General features: G+C 40.4%; 2 protein-coding genes across 2 annotated transcripts; one reads left to right on the top strand and one right to left on the bottom strand.

Annotated features, from left to right (window-relative positions):
- Positions 1 to 1,739: 1,739 nt before the first annotated feature.
- LOC105023730 (C-X-C chemokine receptor type 2) lies at positions 1,740 to 4,922 on the bottom strand. The gene is made up of 2 exons (XM_010893147.4): positions 4,758 to 4,922; positions 1,740 to 3,510 (listed from the first exon to the last, which is right to left on the bottom strand). The coding sequence occupies exons 1-2, from the start codon at positions 4,762 to 4,764 to the stop codon at positions 2,456 to 2,458; spliced, it is 1,062 nt and encodes a 353-aa protein (XP_010891449.2). The 5' UTR covers positions 4,765 to 4,922; the 3' UTR covers positions 1,740 to 2,455.
- Positions 4,923 to 9,988: 5,066 nt separating this feature from the next.
- Positions 9,989 to 21,266, top strand: arpc2 (actin related protein 2/3 complex, subunit 2). The gene is made up of 10 exons (XM_010893148.5): positions 9,989 to 10,227; positions 11,209 to 11,243; positions 11,383 to 11,495; positions 14,712 to 14,757; positions 15,392 to 15,578; positions 15,850 to 15,943; positions 16,314 to 16,440; positions 16,684 to 16,784; positions 18,071 to 18,171; positions 20,766 to 21,266. Exons 1-10 carry the CDS (start codon positions 10,154 to 10,156, stop codon positions 20,785 to 20,787), a joined length of 900 nt encoding a protein of 299 aa, XP_010891450.1. The 5' UTR covers positions 9,989 to 10,153; the 3' UTR covers positions 20,788 to 21,266.
- Positions 21,267 to 22,186: the final 920 nt, after the last annotated feature.

Raw genomic sequence — 22,186 nt, 5'->3', positions numbered from 1 at the left:
AGCAAATCCTTGAAGAATTGTATAAATTGTATATGTACCAATTGTAAAGAAAACATGAGTGAGCTGGCACTCAATTTTTTTTTATGGGATTCATATTCAACTGTAGGTCATAACAGAATGGCACAATCATAAAACAAAATAATGGCAACAAAGATTTTTTTTTACAGACCCCTGTTCAAAGGTCTGCATGCCCTTAGTTCTAAAATACTGTGTATTGCCCCCTTTAGCATCAATAAGAGCGTGCACTCGTTTGTAATAGTCTATGAGGCCCTGAATTCTTGCAGGTGGTATAGCTACCCGTTCATCTTGGTATAATGTCTCCAGGTCATGCAAAGTCTTTGGTCATCTCGCATGAACTGCACGTTTGAGATCTCCTCACAGTGGCTCGATGATATTAAAGTCAGGATACTGTGATGGCCACTCCAGAACTGTGCTTAAGGTCATTGTCATGCTGGAAAGTCCAAGAGCGTCCCATGCGCAGCTTTCATGCAGAAGAATGCAAATTGTCTGCCAGTATTTTCTGATAACATGCTGCATTCATCTTGCCATCAATTTTCACAATATTCCCCTTGCCTTTAAAGCTCATACCCCCCCAAAACATCAATGACCCACCACCATGCTTCACAGTGTGGATGGTATTCTGTTCACTATAGGCCTTGTTGACCTCTCTCCAAACAAATCGCTCTATTTTGGTCTTGTCACATCAAGGTACAGTGTGCCAGAAGCTTGGTATCAAGAGATCACCAAATTTTCCACTTCTTAAGTGAGAGCTAACTATTTATACACAGACACTAATTGCACACAAAAAAAGACACAATTTAAAAAGCTACCGGTAAGGCAAATTCAGCTTCAATTGCTATTTTCACCTGTGTGTGTCACCTTGTGTGTCTGTAACAAGGCCAAACATTCAAGGTATGTACACTTTTGATCAGGGAAATTTGGGTGATTTTTAGGAACCTAAAAACTATGCGATGATAAATGGCTTTGTACGATCTCAATATCCTTCAAAATATATATATTTTTTTGCATGATCAGTCATATTTTCAAAATCAATGACAAAATGTAACAATTTCTGCCAGGGTATGCCAACTTATAAGCACAAGTGTATCTACATTCCAGGATATCTACATACATTTTACCCATCTGATTATGACACCACGTGGCAGACTCAAGTTTGTATATTTTTAAAGCATCAACCTGTAAAATAGCCCTCCGCTCAGATTTGGGTTTTAGCCCAGTTTAACTCTATGAATGATCTAGGTCCGGGGAATAAAAACTCAAGTTTGAAGATTGAGGAATCAAGATAAAACTTGAGTCATCACATACTCTGATAAATGTAGAGTATTTTTAAACTGTAGAGGACTTAACTATGGGCACAGATTCAGATGGCTCTATGGTGAACTTGCTTGTATCTATTTTCAGGCCCTTCCATTTCAAGCAAAACAGAAACACATATAGTAACCATATTTAATAGTAGCACTGCCTGGAGGTCTGTTATCTCTGATCTAGAACCATGGTTGCCATGACAGCGTAGCATTCTACTTTATTTTCATGTTTGTGTGATATTTTCCCTGTATGTATCTCAAGCTGAAGACATCATATTTAGGGAACTGACAATTTTCCCTAGGCTATAAAAGGTGAAACAGCAACATGAAGTTAGAACAATGTATAACGCTTTCCTCATTGTTGTGTTCCCATGCAATGAATAAATGGAAACAATCAACTGCTAACGTTTTTGGAGAGTTTTCTTGTGAGTTTATTTGTTGTAGTCATTTTCCACGAAACCTTGAATGTCTAGCTGCTGATAACATTGTATTTTCAATCGCTAACAAAATATTCAGACAACAAATCCAATTAAATATTTACATTAAGTATATGGCTTTTATCCATCTTATTACAGATTCTCAAAAATACCAATATATGAAGCAACTAATGAAAATCTTTCAAAAAATCAATAAAGATTTAACATGCTTTCCATGTATTCTCATAACGTTCAATTATTTGTAATAGTTTAAAGTTGTCTCTAGTCTAGCTTCCATTTAGGAAACTGATCATGATGGATGTCTGTATTACCATTCTATTTCTTTGTGCAACACATTGCCAATATTTGAGTGTGGTAACATTAACAGATGTGGGAACCACACACAGCATTTATACAGCCCATTTTGGGTCTGGCATCAGCAGGAGGGAGATCAAAACATCCGTCTCATCTGTGAAGTGTATTGCCTAAAACAACCATTACGCGAATATCAGCCAGTGAACACAAGAACCCAGTTCAGCGTTTCAGAGATGATGCGTTACAAACATACAGTAGGCCTAAACCCGGCCAATAGCAAATAGAAAACAGAAGGACATAAAAACAACCGCAAATGTGAAGGATCTGAGTCCGTAAACTGATGGTAGAAGACACGTTAAAAGACACCCAGTGTTACCAGACAATCTGCCGGAGGGCCGGTTATATCACTCTATTCCCCTCTGAGGTCTGGGATGTGGACCGGCTGTATCGAGACGCAGACCCCCGCTCCAGCCGCTTTGTCTTCTGGATGAGTCCGACCAGGTTCCTCCTGAACTTCTCCCCAACGAAGGCGTACAGCACCGGGTTGACGCAGCTGTGGAGCAGAGCCAGGTTGTGAGTGACATGGAGGGTCAGCTCCATCCTGGTCTGCACGGCGCAGTTATAGGGCACCAGCTTGGCCCTAATCAGCGTGTCGGCGATCATCGTGAGGTGGTATGGCGTCCAGCACAAGAGGAAGGCGATCACCACGGCAACGATGACCCGCATGGCCCTGTGCTTCTGGAAGCAGCGCGTCCGCAGCAGCCGGGCCACGGTGACACCGTAGCACGTCACCATGACGGTCAGCGGGAGCAGGAACCCGACGATGTGGCGAAGGCCGCGCGTGGCGAGTCGCCAGTCGGTGGCGCTGTCGACGGCGAATTGCTGGGTGCACAGCATTCTGCCGTTTTCATCCAGAAAGGCCTTGTTGAAGAGGGCGGGGAGGGACAGAGTGATCCCCAGACCCCAGACCGAGGCACAGATGATCCAGCTGCAACCCATTTGACGGGCTTTACGGGACTGTGCAGTGTGAACGATGGCCAGGTAGCGGTCAACGCTGATGCACACCAGGAAGAGGATACTGGTGTAGAAGTTGATATCCCGGATGAGGTTCAGGAACTTACACATGAAGTCGCCGAAGATCCAGCCATGGAGTTCCTCGGCAGCCCAAAAGGGAACGGTGAGAGCCAGCTGCACGTCAGCTATCATCAGGTGAAACAGGTAGATGTCCGATGAGGTCAATAACTGGCGACTGGAGACAATCACCAGCCCCACGAGTAGGTTTCCAGGAACAGCCAACAGGAAGATGACAACCTGAAGGAAGACCAGGGATATGACAGCACCAGTGGGGAGGATCTGAGTCGAGCACTTGAAGGTGTCAAGGTTTAGGGAGAAGTTATTGTCGTAGGTGTAATTTTCATCGATGTAATTTCCTACGTTCTCAAATATTTGGTGCTCTGTTGGATATGGAGAAATTATTGGTTAGTGTTTTCAGCGTTAGAGGCAACTGGAGATTTCGAAATGTTTTAATGTGTCATAAAACAAAAATGCACCCACAACTACAACATTCACATGACCCTTCCCTCATGCTGGAAGCAGATGAGGACACTTCCCTTCATAAAATCAACACACAATAATTCTGTGGGAAATGTTACTGTCAATAGCATTCAATATACAGCTACAATATATTAATTTGAAATGTCAGCTTTCTGTGTCAATGGACAGCAAAAACAATTAGAAACCAATGATTGTCTGAGTGCCTTCACATCGTGGTTTGCATTTTTTTCAACAGACAATCAATAATCCCAAACTACAATACTTGGTTCAAAAAGTTTTTTTATATGGCAAATCAAATCAGCCAGTCATGTTTTGACAAAAACGTCTGTAGAGCGGACACTCAGCTCTTACGCTATGACATCCGGAGGTGGTTTTCTGTTCTTCCTCAACATTAATATCACCCGTCTGGTGTCCCAGGTCGAAATATGTCCCTGATTATTGGGTTGCCATGACAAAATGACGCAGAACTGGTTTCAAAGTCTAGATTTGAGTTTGATGGGGTTTATAGGATTGTTCAGTGGAAATAGTTTAAGACAAAGGCCAGTGTCTGTGGATCATTACATCCCTCATTCACCTCAGTGTCTCGTTGCAGTCAGCATTTTCAACATACTTCGTATGTCAATAACCAGTATAACTTCATCAACATTATGTGCTGAATTAAGTATTCAGTATTCTGTACATTTCTTTCTTTTTCTTCCATCCCTCTGTCAACACATCCATCCACCAACCCAACCATCCGTCACAACACACACATACATCCACCAACCCAACCATCCGTCACAACACACACATCCATCCACCAACCCAACCATCCGTCACGACACACACATACATCCACCAACCCAACCATCCGTCACAACACACACATACATCCACCAACCCAACCATCCGTCACAACACACACATACATTCACCAACCCAACCATCCGTCACAACACACACATACATCCACCAACCCAACCATCCGTCACAACACACACATACATCCACCAACCATCCGTCACAACACACACATACATCCACCAACCCAACCATCTGTCACAACACACACATACATCCACCAACCCAACCATCCGTCACAACACACACATACATCCACCAACCATCCGTCAAAAGTGCACAAATATTCAGAAAACTTGGTGCTCACCTGCCATCTTAGCCTCTAGGATGTGGAAGAAGAAGGAGACACTCAGAAGAGGTGTCACATCAGCATGGAAGTGTCGAGATATCCTGTCTACTGGCCGGTATTGTGTCACTGGACAAGAATCATTTTCTCAAGTATTGGCCTCACCCATGACGTGTAAATTGTCCAAAACACTGATCCAGAGAAATTATTGGTTAGTGTTTTCAGCGTTGTTTAGAGGCAACTGGAGATTTCGAAATGTTTTAATGTGTCATAAAACAAAAATGCACCCACAACTACAACATTCACATGACCCTTCCCTCATGCTGGAAGCAGATGAGGACACTTCCCTTCATAAAATCAACACACAATAATTCTGTGGGAAATGTTACTGTCAACAGCATTCAATTTACAGCTACAATATATTAATTTGAAATGTCAGCTTTCTGTGTCAATGGACAGCAAAAACAATTAGAAACCAATGATTGTCTGAGTGCCTTCACATCGTGGTTTGCATTTTTTTCAACAGACAATCAATAATCCCAAACTACAATACTTGGTTCAAAACGTTTTTTTATATGGCAAATCAAATCAGCCAGTCATGTTTTGACAAAAACGTGGGTTGGTGGAAGCTAAAAGACTGGCAACACAGAGCATCAGTGAGTTGTATGGATGTATGTTGGTCACAGAATAACAGCTCAGATTATAATTCTGTTACCAATCTTTTTATTTGCATTCAGAAAACAAATTAGGTAATTTTCTTTCAGGACACACACAACCACACACACATAAAAATTTAGAATCTCCATCCTTGCGTGGACAATAATATTATTCACATTCCTAATCTTATTTCCCCTAACCATAACCCTAGCATTAAACTAACTCTATGTTTAACTTTACAAACCTAAACTTAACCTTTAACCCTAACCCAACCCTAAACACAAACCTTTTGACACCCTAATTCTATCCATTATATAAATTGTAACATTTACCCTAAAGCTTACCTCTTAAGCCAGTAATAGCTTTTTTCTTATGTAGATAGGAAACTTATATTTTGAGGAAACCTGACCACATAAAAATAATCACAAACACACGTCAATCACAGAGATATTGCAGGAGACACCGGTTTCCTAAATCAGTGTTTAAGAAACAGAAGGAAGGAAGTGAGGTAAAAAAAAACTGAGTACTTTACGAAACACCATGCTTTCATATAGAGCTTTTAAATGTGAATGTTACTTGGAATTTAGAAGTATTTCATCCACAGAAGTGTTGCAATTAACTGAAACCCCTCACTGTACTGTGTGTTAAGTATGCCAAGCAACAGTTGTCAACATGTTTAAAAGGTAAAACCCTTTTCAGATAAAATGTAAAAAGAAATGTATTGATAAATGGATCATTATAATAATTATGAAGATACTATTACTGAGTTATAAAATCAATCAAATATTGTCTGAATTATTACCAGATTGTACTTAGCAGAGGAAATTCCTAAATATAGTTCCAGTATTTTGGTTTGAATTCAGGAACTCAAGTTATTGTAACTTTTGTTGTCTTCTTACAATATAATAATGTGCCACATTTGCATTTAGTGGGAGTTTGTGGTGAATGGATCAAAACCCATTGGTACACGCTTGAGTTTATCAAAACACTATGATTTGGAAGAAACTTTAGTTAAAGAGCCAAGGATTTTGGCAGGCGACATCCCCTGTTGACCTGGATTTCATCCCTCAGGGGAAATAACCTGCTGCTTCTTGTTAGAGACCATGGTCCAACGCCTCATCAGTCGAGATTTGGAGCCTTCACAAACTTTACTTACTGCCAATGAAAATGACAAAGTGTGTAAGTCACTTCCATGTCAGCCACAAATTATAGGCCACACAAGGCTGAAATGACACACCTAGAAGAACGCGTTATTCATGATTGTCATGCCTGAGATTCTTTGGGCTAAGCTTGTTTGGCCACCCACTCCTTCGGTATGCAATAATTGTCTGAGATATCATTCACTGATATCATTGGCTCAGAAGACTTCAAAGCCAGTTTTAAAATTATCTTTCACGATGAAGATTATTCTCACATTCCATACAGAAGGTAAAATATTAACTGTTTCCCCAGTCAACCTTAAGAGATAGATTTTTCTTTAATGTAGCTAACTGATAACAGTTTGCTTTTATTACCAAGCTAACTGGAGGACATTATGAATAACCTTGAATTTCCACAAATATACTCACATTTATTGCAGATAATCTAATTGCCATTAATTATATAATGTAAATCAGATGTGAGAGTATTTGTATAACACACACAAAGAAATAAGTAAGAAATATTTAAGAAAGAATTGGCCTACAACCAATTTATCACAAACAAACAGTATATGTATTTTCAATGCATTGATGAGATACATGCACTGATCTCTGTGTAACAGTGAATTCCATAAGTATTTGGACCGATTAGCATGATGTATAATCAAGTAGTAATGTTTAGTACTTGGGCACATCGGCTTTGTCAACAATGACATTTAAACTTCAGGCTCTCCTCCTCACATCCTACTCATTGTCCTATAGGGATTTTACCTTTTAAGAAAGAAGGTTTGTAGAAGTGATAATGTATAGCCTACTATATACAGGTGCTGGTCATAAAATTTGAATATCATCAAAAAGTTGATTTATTTCAGTAATTCCATTCAAAAAGTGAAACTTTCAATCCACACAGACTGATATATTTCAAGTGTTATTTCTTTTCATTTTGATGATTATAACTGACAACTAATGAAAAACCCAAATTCAATACCTCAGAAAATTAGAATATTGTGAATAGGTTCAATATTGAAGACAGTCTGGTGCCACAATCTAATCAGCTAATTAACCCAAAACACCTGCAAAGGCCTCTAAATTTTATTTTATTTTATTGGTCTTAAGTAATATTCACATTTTTGGAGATACTGAATTTGGGATTTTCATTAGTTGTCAGTTATAATCATCACAATCAAAAGAAATAAACATTTGAAATATATCAGTCTGTGTGTAATGAATGACTATAATATGCTATAAGTTTCACTTTTTGAATGGAATTACTGAAATAAATCAACTTTTTGATGATATTCTAATTTTATGACCAGCACCTGTACATCCAAGTCTTTTTTCGAGGCCCCCTGCTGGCCATGGATATCAAAAGTCACAAATGTTTTCTGCTGTGTGCAAGGCATGACAATACGTTTCAGTGGATGTGGGCCTATGTATCCAAGTTGCTCTTGGAGGCCCCCTGCTGATGATGTATCTAATACATCTAAAATGTTTCCATAGGTGTGCTGTCATGGTTGCTGTTAGCTACTGGGGTTGAGCCTATCCAACACACATACAGGTGCTGGTCATATAATTAGAATATCATCACAAAGTTTTGACCAACTTTATGGAGATGCAGATTTCATTTTCCAACAGGACTTGGCACCTGCACACAGTGCCAAAGCTACCTGTACCTGGTTTAAGTACCATTGTATCCCTGTTCTTAATTGGCCAGAAAACTCGCCTGACCTTAACCCTATAGAAAATATATGGGGTATTGTGAAGAGGAAGATGCGATACGCCAGACCCAACAATTCAGAAGAGCTGAAGGCCACTATCAGAGCAAACTGGGTTCTCATAACACCTGAGCAGTGCCACAGACTGATCGACTCCAAGCCACGCTGCATTGCTGCAGCAATTCAGACAAAAGGAGCCCCAACAAAGTATTGAGTGCTGTACATGCTCATACTTTTCACATTCATATATTTTCAGTTGGCCAACATTTCTAAAAATATTTTTTTTGTATTGGTCTTAAGTAATATTCACATTTTCGGAGATAATGAATTTGGGATTTTCATAAGTTGTCAGTTATAATCATCACAATTAAAATAAATAAACATTTGAAATATATCAGTCTGTGTGCAATGAATGAAAATAATATACAAGTTTCACTTTTTGAATGGAATTACTGAAATAAATAAAACTTTTTGATGATATTCTACTTATATGACCAGCACCTGTACGCTCGGGGTGCCCTCCATAGTCATGTGTACAGGACTTTGCTGACAAAACTCAGAGGGTGACTTCCACAGAGTTGCAATTCACATTACACTGCAAAGGAACAAAACAAGTTGACACAAAGTTCAAATTGACAAATCCCTCCCATTGTTAAAAAATAAATAAATGTTTCAAAATGGCGTTTTGAAATATATTTCATGCCAAGTCTCAAAATTAAGCAAATGCACATATAATTAGGCACACCGATCTCAAGCAAAAAAAACACACAGTATAGAATTGGACACTAATATAGAATACAGTGTACACAAATGGAAATTATCATGCAATAATATACAGTTGACTACAATAGTGCACATGCATTGTTCAAATGTGACTGAACTGCCATTGCAGTCAGTGACATATATTTTTTCTGCTGTTTAAAATGCATTGTAGACTAATAAATTAAACTGGGCAATATGAATCAGTGGGCAATATGAACTGAAGGTAAAACAAAATTATAGGTGAAGGGGAAATGTTTAACTAGTGCATGGTTGACTCTTGACCAGGTGAGGCTTATGGAAGGATGAAGTTTGATTACTGCAGGGTTGATACATGACTAGGGGAGAGATGAGAAGGACGGATGACATTTGACAAGTCCAGTACTGATACCTGACTATGAGAGAGGTGAGAATTGCGATGGAAGGGGGGCTAATTAACTACGCAAAAGGTAATGTTTGAGGAGGAGAGGTTACACTTCACTAAGTGAAGAGTGAGGTGTGAGAAGGAAGTTTGACACTTGACTAGTGGAGGGGTGAGAATTGATAAGGAGGGGTGATTCTTGAATAGTGGAGGGGGAAAGTCTGAGCAGGAACCATGGAGTTCCCAATATGTATTCCATAAAATGTAGGGTTGTCATCTGAAATGTTTTGAACATCCATACATGATCTTCTTTCGAAGTCTGAAAAATGCATCCCTCAATGTTTTGAAAAGACATACTTCAAAGATACCAGAATGGATGTCCGTTTAACAAGTTTACAATATTTTATAAATAAACAACATCTACATGCATTAAATGCATTACATAACTTACGTTACCAACTTGGTTTAATGCTAGGGACCGTGGATGATGTAAAATGTGTTTAGAGTTTTTGAAGGAAACAACACCCAACGGAGGATAGTAGTTATTAAAAATGTAAGAAATACACGTTTAAACTCAATGGTGCAAAATCTGCAGAAATTACACAGGCAGTGCTGTAAACTGCCTTTGGGGTCCTGAATTAAATACGCGGAAGAGCCGACAGGCGGAAGCGGGTCTGTCAGGGAAGATACTTTCGCAGAATTGGACACAAAGAAGCCTTGTAATCTAAAATAAAATTGATATTTAGTTTCAAACGTATTCCCGGGTCCCAACCAGCGTCTGCTGCAATGATTCTGCTAGAAATTAACAACCGGATTATAGAAGAAACGCTGACGTTGAAATTTGACGGCGCATCCAATGGGTGAGAAATCGTTGTTCAAGACTTCCTAGCTTGCATGCTAGCTAGCCTAGCAACCGAATGGCTAACATTTTCCTTATCTTAATATTTAGCCAGTATTAAATGCAATTAATAGTTGATAGAACAAGCACCCCTGTAATTGACAGCATAGATAGTTCTGACACATGATATGCTGGTTTGTCTGCATAAGTAGTAAGCGCTTCTGCAAGTGACATCGCTTGGCTGGAATTATGGGGTGTGTCTGTTCCTGTGTGGTTGGCTAGCTAGTTAGCGATTACTACTGTTGGCTAGACTGCTAGCTGTGCGGGTGAAGTCCGCCTGGTCAATTTTGGAGATAACGTTAGACAATGTGGCAAATTTTTGTATGTTCTTTTGTATTCACTACAGTGGTCTTAATAAACCAGATATTTTTAATACATATGATGTGGAAAACTAAGTAAATATTTAAAATGTTAATCCAGATTGCTAACTAGGAAACGGGAACCTGCTTTTCTTTTTGTTCATGGTTAATAATCTAGTTGGCCAATCAGTTCCCTTTGAATTAGGAACGGTGTATCTTGGTATTGCGTTGAGTTAATTCGCTATATTACGGGAAAATCATATAAATACATTCTCGAAAGGTCAGACTAGGTATTAGCTAGCTGCTATCGAGTATATGTTTCAATTAGCCATTGCCCAGGGCCTTGTTGGCGACTTCCGCATTCCGACATCTCCAGATGGGTCATGTTAATTCAACTCTGGGCGAGTCTCTGCAGCGAATGTATTTTTTAGACTGCTTTTAAACTGCAGGGAGTGGTGACTTAAAATATATTTTCGAGTTGCACCAGAACTAAAATATGTTTACGCGGATATGCTAACATTACTGCAATGCAGAATATTGTTATACTGGTTGATGATAGTATAAGGCCTTCCCAGTTAAGCTTGTCCGAATTTTTGGTTGTCATGCATTCACTATATATTTGACACACAATCCTCTATTTTTAGGACCAAACCAGAGGCAGTGGAGGTGACATTTGCAGGTGAGTTCAGGGATAGTGGTTAATATTTCCACACAGTACCAATGCCGTTACGTCAGCATTACGCTTTAGTTTCCTTATTTCCAGGAGTGACTTGTCCAAGTTGATATATGTAAACAAATAGCTTTTGTATGAACTGCAGATTTCGATGGTGTCCTCTATCACATATCTAACCCTGATGGGGACAAGACAAAGCTGATGGTCAGCATCTCTCTAAAGTTCTACAAGGAGCTACAGGAGCACGGAGCTGACGAGGTGAGTCGGGTGTTTGTGATGCGCATGCACACATTAACATGAAGGAGTAACATACTATCCAAGTCAAATTCTTCAGCCTGTCCCTTTTTAATGTGAGAGATGGGCATCTCCAACATCTGTATCACCCCTGGTCAGGTCCTCAACCTACACAGATGGCTCCAAGCTAACCGACGGTTCGCCATCTTTCAGTTCTAATAAAAAGTGTCAGAAAATATGCATTTCTTATGTGGGAAGCAGAAACTGAAATAATCTGTCAAGCAGAAATGAGAATGGTTTTTACCCTAACCTTTTATGGAAGAAAGCAGCAGTGGCGGTAGTGCTTTCTTATAGAAACAGGAAGTGCTGTCTGACTCATCCTGTGGGAGGAAGTGCTGACAGACTGCTGGGTCTAAGCCCTAGCTACCGTGGCTTCTTTTCAGTAGTCTAACAGTCCTTGTTTTCTTAAACTCTGTGAGCCTTGCAGGATTTGAAAACTGGATAGGTTTCACTACAACATTGTCAAGCCGTTGAGTACAATTAATATTTAAAATAACGTCAATAACATGGTGGTGTTTAAATGTATTTTTATAATGGAACTAGACCAAATCCCTGTCCTGTGACCTGAACTGACAGTAGGAAATCTGTACCGTATGTCCTTTCTGCATTGGATAGTATTTGTGGAATTCAGTTTTACTGCAGTTGATGATCTTGTTAGAACATGTTTGACTACATATGCAACACCTTTGTAAACATTCTTCATTAACCCGCAAAAAAATCTCATGTTGTAAGATATTTTCAGTTTTTGACATATGTCACTCTTCACAGAAAGCCTTCAAGCAGTTACAGTTGAGTGTTCTTCCCCCTGTAGAGTACATTTAAAAAAAAAAAAAAAAGAATGATTCCAAATATTAAAAACAAACAACTCCACATTTTGAAAATGTGCCAAAGCCTTTGTTGATTCTTGATAACTTAACACTGGCCAGAAGCAGCTTTGGCAGCCACTACAGCTGTGAATCATGTGGCATAATACTTTGGATGACTCCTAAGGCAACATATATCCAAAGTTATTTTGTGAAAATTGAACAAGCTCAGTACCTTTAGGTTTGGAATAATGGATGGCTAAAAATACTCAAATGTTTTAAATCAGGACAAGCCGGGACTATATAGAACGCCTGAAAACATTCACAAGCAAATGTGTGCGGTTGTCTGTCACCACAATGCTTTTGTATCCCAGTTTATATCTTCTTTTATATTCCTTTTGATTCTGACAGCCCCCCACTTCCCCCAGTCTCATGTCATAGTTATTGTCATCAACAGTGGCAAGGGAAGGTTTTTAGAGTTTAAAGAAACATGAAATTAACACAGTCCATGTTGATGTTCAAAAGGAAAACATACTTTATTCTTTTGAAAATCTGACCTGGGATATTATTTTTTGTCTGAAATAAGATTTATTTTGTCCAGATGTACCTAGTTGGCATTAAAATAATTATTGCGTGGTCCTCTCATTAAAGGGGCACTCTGTCGAATCCTGTTTCTAAGCAATAACACAACTTGTCTCCTCCTCTTTTACCGTACGAGGCCAGTATGGGACGTGCTAGGTTTAGGGTGGGAAGGATAGTACTGCGAGTGTCTAAAGCAAGTAAAAAGAGAATATTTGTCATTGCTAACTGATTGACATAAAACTAAAAGTGGGATGTGGTCTGTCACTTTCTTGTGGAGAACAACTATTTGAAACTTTAACTTAAAACATTAACAGCAGAGGTGTACTGGTAATTTTTGCTTCTTTTTATGCTTGTAGTACAGTACAAATCTTACATATTGCCCCTTTAAAAATCCAGAACATTCTGCATTCATGCAGCTCAGGCATTTCACATGCATTTATTCTCTATTTGCACTTTGGTTACATATCTTAAGCTGAACCACTGCTTTAAAAGCAGAAATAAAAACCCTGTGGCAATTTGTCGGACACCATTCAGTTTTAACTTGGTGTATGTAGAGAACCAGAAGTGAAGTTCACAGAGTAAGTCTCCTCTTAAAATCTACGCACCTGTGCGCAACTTTTGGATCTATAGTCTGGAGAAGTAAACAGCAGAGAGAAGCTGAATTCTTAGCCACTATGTGCATTTTAAGGCAGCAAAATGGGAAGTCTGGCATATATAGAGTGAAAAAATAAATAATAATTGAACTGCATTTACTGACCAAATTGTTATCAATATCCACTGACAATTAAGAAAAACATTTCATTTACTCACAGAATGATATTGTAACAAGGTTACTTACAGAATGATATTGTAACAAGGTTACTTACAGAATGATATTGTAACAAGGTTACTTACAGAATGATATTGTAACAAGGTTACTTACAGAATGATATTGTAACAAGGTTACTTACAGAATGATATTGTAACAAGGTTACTTACAGAATGATATTGTAACAAGGTTACTGACAGAATGATATTGTAACAAGGTTACTGACAGAATGATATTGTAACAAGGTTACTGACAGAATGATATTGTAACAAGGTTACTGACAGAATGATATTGTAACAAGGTTACTGACAGAATGATATTGTAACAAGGTTACTGACAGAATGATATTGTAACAAGGTTACTCACAGAATGGTATTGTAACAAGGTTACTCACAGAATGGTATTGTAACAAGGTTACTCACAGAATGGTATTGTAACAAGGTTACTCACAGAATGGTATTGTAACAAGGTTACTCACAGAATGGTATTGTAACAAGGTTACTCACAGAATGGTATTGTAACAAGGTTACTCACAGAATGGTATTGTAACAAGGTTACTCACAGAATGGTATTGTAACAAGGTTACTCACAGAATGGTATTGTAACAAGGTTACTCACAGAATGGTATTGTAACAAGGTTACTCACAGAATGGTATTGTAACAAGGTTACTCACAGAATGGTATTGTAACAAGGTTACTCACAGAATGGTATTGTAACAAGGTTACTCACAGAATGGTATTGTAACAAGGTTACTGACAGAATGATATTGTAACAAGGTTACTGACAGAATGGTATTCTTTCCTATTAGCACAGATCATAGTCTACATAGGCCACTGATGGGTAATAATGTGAGGGAACAGGCATTCTTTTTCTCCCCTTACCATTTCCCACACTCAGACCCCAGGCTTTACTTGTTTCTAACTCTGAAAAGTTGCATAGAAATGCCATCTCTGTCGCTAAAACACCAAATCCCTCTTTCCTTTCAGCTGCTAAAGAGGGTCTATGGGAACTTCCTGGTTTCACCTGAGGCGGGTAAGTGCTTTGTAATGACAGTCCACGCTCCTTATGTAATTTACCCCAGTGGCAGGGTTAATGTCACCAACTTCCTTGAGAACAACTGACAGTTGACTGTCTTGCAGCCAGACTCTTACGGAGGTGCCTCTGGCAACTCTTTAAAATCTGTTCACACAGCGATTGTGTTACGGTAACGTTGAGGGTAACTTCTGTAATCGTTACCTCAGTGTTTTCCAGAGTACAAATCAGTAAGGATCATCCTCTGGTAACCCCCCCCTCCCCTCCTATCTGTTATCTCTCTGAATACCTTGGAATGTGGATTCCAACTAAATAAGGATTGTCAGAGGACTTACAAAAAAGTCAGGAATGTAGAGGTGCATTCAGTTAGATGAACAGGAGGATTCTCCCAGATCAACCACCATGATTACATTTACCGGCCTTTAGTAGGTAATGGAGTGTTTGGTTGACCAAAATCAGACTACATGCATTTCTTATGCCAAAACGTTTGGATTTCGCCAGTACAGACTTTTTATTGTCACCGTGTCATAGTTGGAATGCATTAGAAAGGGTCATTAAACATTCATAATTCTATTGAACAATGGCTTTAATAACAGCTTTAATGGTTTTGTCTTGACCATGATTGCCATCTCAGGCTACAACGTGTCCCTGCTCTTTGACCTGGATGCGGTCCCTGCCAACAAAGAAGAGGTGATCCACCAGGCGGGCATGCTGAAGAGGAACTGCTTCGCGTCCGTGTTTGAGAAGTACTTCAAATTCCAGGAGGAGGGCAAGGAGGGAGAGAAGAGGGCGGTGGTCCACTACAGAGATGATGAGTCCATGTAGGTGGCCACTGCACTGCCCAGATGAAAAACCACACAATCTTAGACCAAACAGAAAAAAGGACATTATTAGATTTCTCAAACCTTCTGGCTTATGCAGAAATTACACGCTCGGGGGAGCAATATGTGAAATAGTTCCGATAGGTCATAGGGAAACCATGCTCCTGTTTGTAAAGGCAGAACAACATTTTAGACTGTAGTGTTCAACAGCATTCCGTGTCAACTAGGCAGTTAACGGCGGTTAACTTGGGTCTATGTTTTGTTTTCAAAGGTATCTGGAGGCGAAGAAGGACAGGGTGACCGTGGTGTTCAGCACAGTGTTCAAAGACGATGACGACGTCATCATTGGGAAAGTGTTCATGCAGGTAAAAACAAGGTTTATCCTGTGGCACCATCGGACCCCTTGACGGGAAACCGCCTCGTCATTTAAAACCAGCTTGGTCACACATTTACCGTACGTCCATACAATTAATATACAGGATACACTTAACTTCTGTGAATACAGTAGTGAAGGTGAGGGAAAGTTGCCAACGCGTGTCTTTGCATTGCTGCCTGGGGCGAATTAACCACAGGAATGAAGAAACTATGTGTGTTAACAACAAGGCATTATCAATTATCAAATGAACACTATCAAATGAACACACTATTAGTCACCTAATAGAACAGAACCTGATTAATTGCATTCCTGGAAGTGTGGTTGAGTGCGTATGTGAAGCTGTCTGTCTGTGTGTGTAGGAGTTTAAGGAAGGGCGACGGGCCAGTCACACAGCCCCCCAAGTTCTGTTCAGCCACCGGGAGCCCCCCCTGGAGCTGAAGGACACTGACGCCGCCGTGGGAGACAACATCGGATACATCACCTTCGGTTTGTACCCGGCTTACCGAACCCCAGGTCGGACAGATTCAGACTGACAAACCTCACAACGACCAAGGCCATTTGTAAAAGCTAGCAGCTAGATGAGGGTAGTAATAAACTAGTGGCATGAAGCAAATCAGACAATGGACGAGCATTAAACTTTTGCTTATAGTACATTTCAACATCAAGGCCTTCATCAACCCCTTCCAAAGTTGCTTTAGTGATGCTTGTCATTTGTCCCGTCCTCTCCAGTCCTGTTCCCACGACACACCAACGCCAACGCCAGAGACAACACCATCAACCTCATCCACACCTTCAGGGATTACCTGCACTACCACATCAAGTGCTCCAAGGTCAGTCCCCCCATCCCGAGTGCTATCCCGCGTGCTATCCCGCTGCATCAGCTAGGACCCTATTAGAACCCACTGCTGGCCATTGCTGCTGTCGTCTGCTTGAGGGCCCTTAGTACCAGCTGTGCTAAACCTGAACATGGGTGGTAATATCCACTAGCACATGGTCTTCCAAGTTGAGTCTAGTGTACTGCTATACCCACGTTTTACATTCTAGTCAAGTGGCAGGTTTTCCTATCCAGAGTGCCTTACAGTTCGTACGTTTGTCTTAAGCACGTTGACTTACATCGGACCACTACTATTCACTGGTTGTGGAGTAGTGACCGAAGTAGCTAGGACAGATAATGAATGAATAAATCGTTCACAGCTTGATGCCTCCACTGCCAAACTGTTTTTCAAGGTGAGCATCTCCTGCAGTTCAACCAGTAAATCAAGTGCTTCAGGCTGATGGGTGGATGGGTGGGTTTGACATGGTAAAACTCCTGCCCCTGTCATTTAAAAGGTTTCTGTTGGGATTCCTTCCGTAAAATGCTCGGCGCATGTAAATATGTGCTTTTCTGGCATGGCTTCAAACAACCACTTCAGTCGTTTAGGTTATATGAGGGTTGCGAGCTGTTTCAATTAAGTCGTTAAAGGCTTAGCAAATGGAGACTGTACTTCTTGTGTAATAAAATGTCTATCACTTCCTATTGGCTGCCGCCCACAGCACACACTGATGTTGTGACCATCTGGTGTATGTTAGGATGGTCATTGTGAATTATTTTATAATGTTGGCTCAGTGGCCCCGTTTGGGTGTGACGATGCAGACAGAGGAGAAGGAAATGGAGAAGCGTTAGTAGCCTTCAAACAGTTGTGGCTACACCAGTGGAAAGATGGGTACAACTCGATTCTCAGGACTCGAGCCCTGGATGTTCAGGCTGAGTGTTCCCTGAGCTGATGGCGAGCCCATGAGCACTTTTTCACACTCCACACTTCGTTTAAATTGCGCAGGGTTTTTGGTGGCCTCAGCCGAGCATCCCGGAGCACCTCATGTTGTCTTAATCAATTAATCAACGTAGTAATCAACAAATGAATCAATAATCAAAATATTAGCTACTTCCAGCCCAAGTGTCTTCCTTTGTATGGTTTTCTTTGTGGGTCTGATTTGTTGCTCAAAGTTATGTGACGTACTCTGGTTGGATTACTTTGGTGTGTGACACTTGGTATCATTGTGGTTTGTGGAGGGTGCCTTTCAGTGAAATCGTGGGTTCAGTATATCATTATTTCTTATGTTTAACTGTCCCCTTCAGGCCTACATCCACACACGCATGAGGGCTAAGACTTCTGACTTCCTCAAGGTGTTGAACAGGGCCCGGCCAGACGCTGAGAAGAAGGAGATGAAGACCATGTCGTAAGTTACTGCCACTGCTCACCGCGCCTTTTCTGAATGCTGTTCTAAGATCAGTTTAGCCTTTTAGATCACAATTAATGATATTATGCAGATCAGGAGGGCTTGATCCTAGATCAGTGCACGTTCTCTGTGAACCATACCTTACGTGGGGGCAGTCCTCGACTGCTCAGTTGAGCTGGCCTGGAGCCGATGGAACTACTTGAACCTTGAACCTAGGTATGGCATATTCCATTGTCAGCCATTTGGTTCACTGGTTGTAGATGACCTATCGTCATGTGAAAAAGTTATTACATCCCCTGGAAAGTATGGAAATGTAATCTTGACAATATGGACAGATTAAGGTAACCTAATTTAACAAATGACACGGAAAGTTCATTCTTTGCAATCGTTTATTCATCAAAGATGAGCGGAAATGCAATATCGTAGTGCAGAAGAAAGAAGTACATCACTAGCTTCAGTATTTGGTATTTCCCCATTTGGGTGAAATAACTTGATGCAGCCATTTCTCGTAATTATCATTCTCTTAAAACGACTAGGAGGAATTTCTGCCCACTTTTCTCTGCAGTACATTTCGATGGGATTGAGATATGTGCTTTGGCTGCCATTCCATGAACCTCTTTTTCTTCTTTTTGAGCAATTCTGTTGTGGCCTGACTTGTCTTATTGTGAGATCCATGTTCTGCTTCGGCTTTTTGACAAATGGCCTTACATTCTCATCAAGAATTCTCTGGTACAATATGGAATTCCCCGGGACACTATGGAATATGAAAACAAGGTGTGCGGCATTGCCTGAGCATCTTTGTCAGCTCTCCTAATGTTGCTCACTAATGTTTTTATTTTTATTTCCACCTATGTTGGTGTACCTGATTCTAATTTGAGATAGTATACCCCTACTCTAACGTTTTCTGCCTTTTCCACGACTAAACACGTGCACACACAATACTGCCTCTTAGAACATGGCTTTTATTTATGTTGTAGCTTGTGGCAACGGATTTGTTTTTTCATGGATAAATGAGAACAGCAAGTTGGGTGAATGTGTCCGAAATGTTATCTTGTCATACACTGGAAAGGTTCTCTTCACTACAGCTCTGAGGAATTTATTTGTGCCTTTGAGAAACAGAAACTTGGCAAACCCACAGCACAGTGTTTTGATGTGTGTTTGATGGTGTGCTCTGATCTCAGATGTCACATTTCTTACCTTTGTTAGAGACTTCAGTCTGTTCTTTCTTGTCAATAAATCATCTGTCGTTGAAGGATCGACATGAGGTATTGTTTCCTTCCACGATCTCCCCAAATCTCACCTTCCCTGGCAACAATAAAAAATGTTTTGTCATTTTATGTCCTCCCTTCCCCACTTCACCATTTCATTTGTAGTTTTTGCCAAAAGGCAGCTGATAAAAGAGGATTCCTTTAAAGCCTCCTGTGAAGTTGTCTGCAGTCTACTGTGACAGAGGTCTTCTTTGGAACTGGCCATTGAGAGAGCGTGGGTGTTTTGTTTTTCACTTTTCATGTACTACCAATCGCTAATGGATTTTACGCTAGCTGTGCTGATTGATGTGGGCTTCGTCCAAATTAACAAGGTTCCTGTAGAACATACCCACGCAGATAAACCATTTGGTACCTATCCCTTTGTGTGGATCCAGCGCTGACACTCTCTTGAACCCGAGAGCCTTATACACTTGATACATTTTTAACTGGCACTTTGGGTGGAGGGACTTTACCATTCCTCTGGGATGGCTGGGCTAAAACAAGCAGGGGTGTAGTCTTGTGTCACAATTAGGGGTTTGGTCAGAGGTTGTTGACAGTCTGGTCAACATTTAGCGGGAAGGCGTGGCATCTCTGAACAGCCTGCAGAGAAGTCTTGTGCTAATATTCGTTACGCTTCGGAAAATGACAATGTGAAAGGCCCATGACATGATAGTCAAGAAAAACCCTATCTGCATTTGGTTAACTGCTGTATCTTTCAATGGAAACATTTCAACAAGTGTGTCGCCTATGTACCTTCAAACTCCTATCATTGGAGGGTTTCCCTCAAAAATGTTAAAGGTATGCCATTTACTGTGGCTAGGACGTCAATTAGCCTTTGTTTATTTTGCTTCCTTGGAATTACATCTTAATGGGGAATACGTTAGATTTTTACGTCTTCAACACCCCAGTGTTAAAACCTGTTAGAAGCATCCTTGGCAGGTGTTACAGCTGGGAATAAGTTGAGGTCCTTCAAGCTTTGCACAACTCTTAGGGCAGCATTTGTCCATTGTCTTTGCCAGAATTGGTCAAGCTCAGTCAATTTGGTTAGGGTTCACTGATGGATGGCAATATTCAAACCATGTCTGAGGTTTTTCAAGCAAACCCAAGTCAATGCTAACATTGGACCACTTGAACACACAACACCTCGCAGCACCTGGTGGAGAAAACATCATATTTTTTAGATGTAATATTAAGGCAGCAATATGTGAAGGGTCCGCCACAGGTGTGTAATCATTCCTGGTGGTTTTATCGCTTGCCAATTAAGTAATAGGCTGCAGGGAGAGCTGCCGACTAAAGTGTCTTGGAGGCCAGATGTCTAGTCTAAAATGTGTGTTCTTTTTTTTCTAGGGGCAAGACGTTCTCACGCTGAGGCTGGTTCATGCGAGCACTCAAACCCCTGGACAAGCCCAACCGCGCCACACCAAGACTCAATACCACATTGGACAGGACCACAGGCCCCTCCTCTAAAGCCCTGCCAAGCCCAGCTCATGTCCAGCCTGTCTTTTTTTTTTTTTTTAATAAAGTTGGCTCCTCTTTGAATAAAGTTGGCTCTTTTTAGAGAAATCGAGGCTTAAAAATAATAAAAAAAGGGCATTCCTTGCTTTGCGTAGTTAAAAGAGAATTACTAGTCCTATATAAATATATATATGAAAAAAATGAATTTTTTTGATACGATATCTTTTACTCCATTTGGTACTCTTGCCTTGCTGACTCTTTCCCTCCCTCTGGTGGTATCCATGCATTTGATGACTTCAGAACCCCTCTCCCTTTGTCTTTCCTCTCCTGTCTATGCATCCATTTTGTCTGTACCATTGTCATTGAAAAATAAACCAGTCTTATAAAAAGTTCCCTCGTTCGCTTTACAGAACCTATTATCTTAACTAATATGCATTTTTCGAGACAATGTAATGCTTAATGTCTAGATGTTATGATCGTAGTGACAACGTCAATGTTTCTGGTCAGAACATGTTACACACAAATCGAAAGTTAGGGAATCAGATGGAGCAGGGCTGGTCATATCTACACCATAAGCCATAACGATGTTCAAAGACGCTAGGTTACTGGGAAGTTTATCACACCACTTGCTGTTTGTCTCTCACGCGACATGCTGGTCTTGTGTCACAGTTATTGAAGTGAACTGCTCTGGAGAATGTATGAAATCACTCAAGTGATTTGGTTGCACCGAATATATCTCCCTGTCTTTGTATCCCGCAAGCTTGCTGCTGATTTGGGATTTGTAGTCCGCAAAATAGCATGGACAGGGTCCTTCGCAAGCCTCAAGTAATATCACCTCCGGAAAGTAATGAACCGCACTTCCTGGGTCCTCCCACACAATGCACAACAAAGCCTTTCCCGCATGAACATTTCATTCCCAATAATAACAAAGATAATAATAGCTTGTGTTTGTGAATGGCCAGGAGTGATTTCACTTTTAGTTTGTGTGATGTTAGACATTACAAAGGGTCTCAGCAGGGAAAAATATTTCTAACGTGACATTTCTTCACCTGATATGACCTTGCAGTAAAGAAGAACCTCAAGAAACACTGACCATGGCAGGCATAGTTTGCATGTGGGTGTGTGTGTGTGTATAAATATACATATGTGTTTTGAAGTGTAGTGACAGTTTCTACTCTATATCAGCACTCAGCAGGATTTTCAACAAGCGTTTTTGTCGATTATCCACAACCGGGTCATTTTGACCCTAACATTACGAATGTAATTATTTATTTAGAGGCCTTTGAAATTGTTAAATTTAATCGCCTTTTGTT

The sequence above is a fragment of the Esox lucius genome, chromosome 22, assembly GCF_011004845.1.
Source record: "Esox lucius isolate fEsoLuc1 chromosome 22, fEsoLuc1.pri, whole genome shotgun sequence".
NCBI lineage: Eukaryota > Metazoa > Chordata > Actinopteri > Esociformes > Esocidae > Esox > Esox lucius.
The sequence above is the reverse complement of the archived record's forward strand: the minus strand, read 5'-3'. Positions and strand labels throughout refer to the sequence as shown.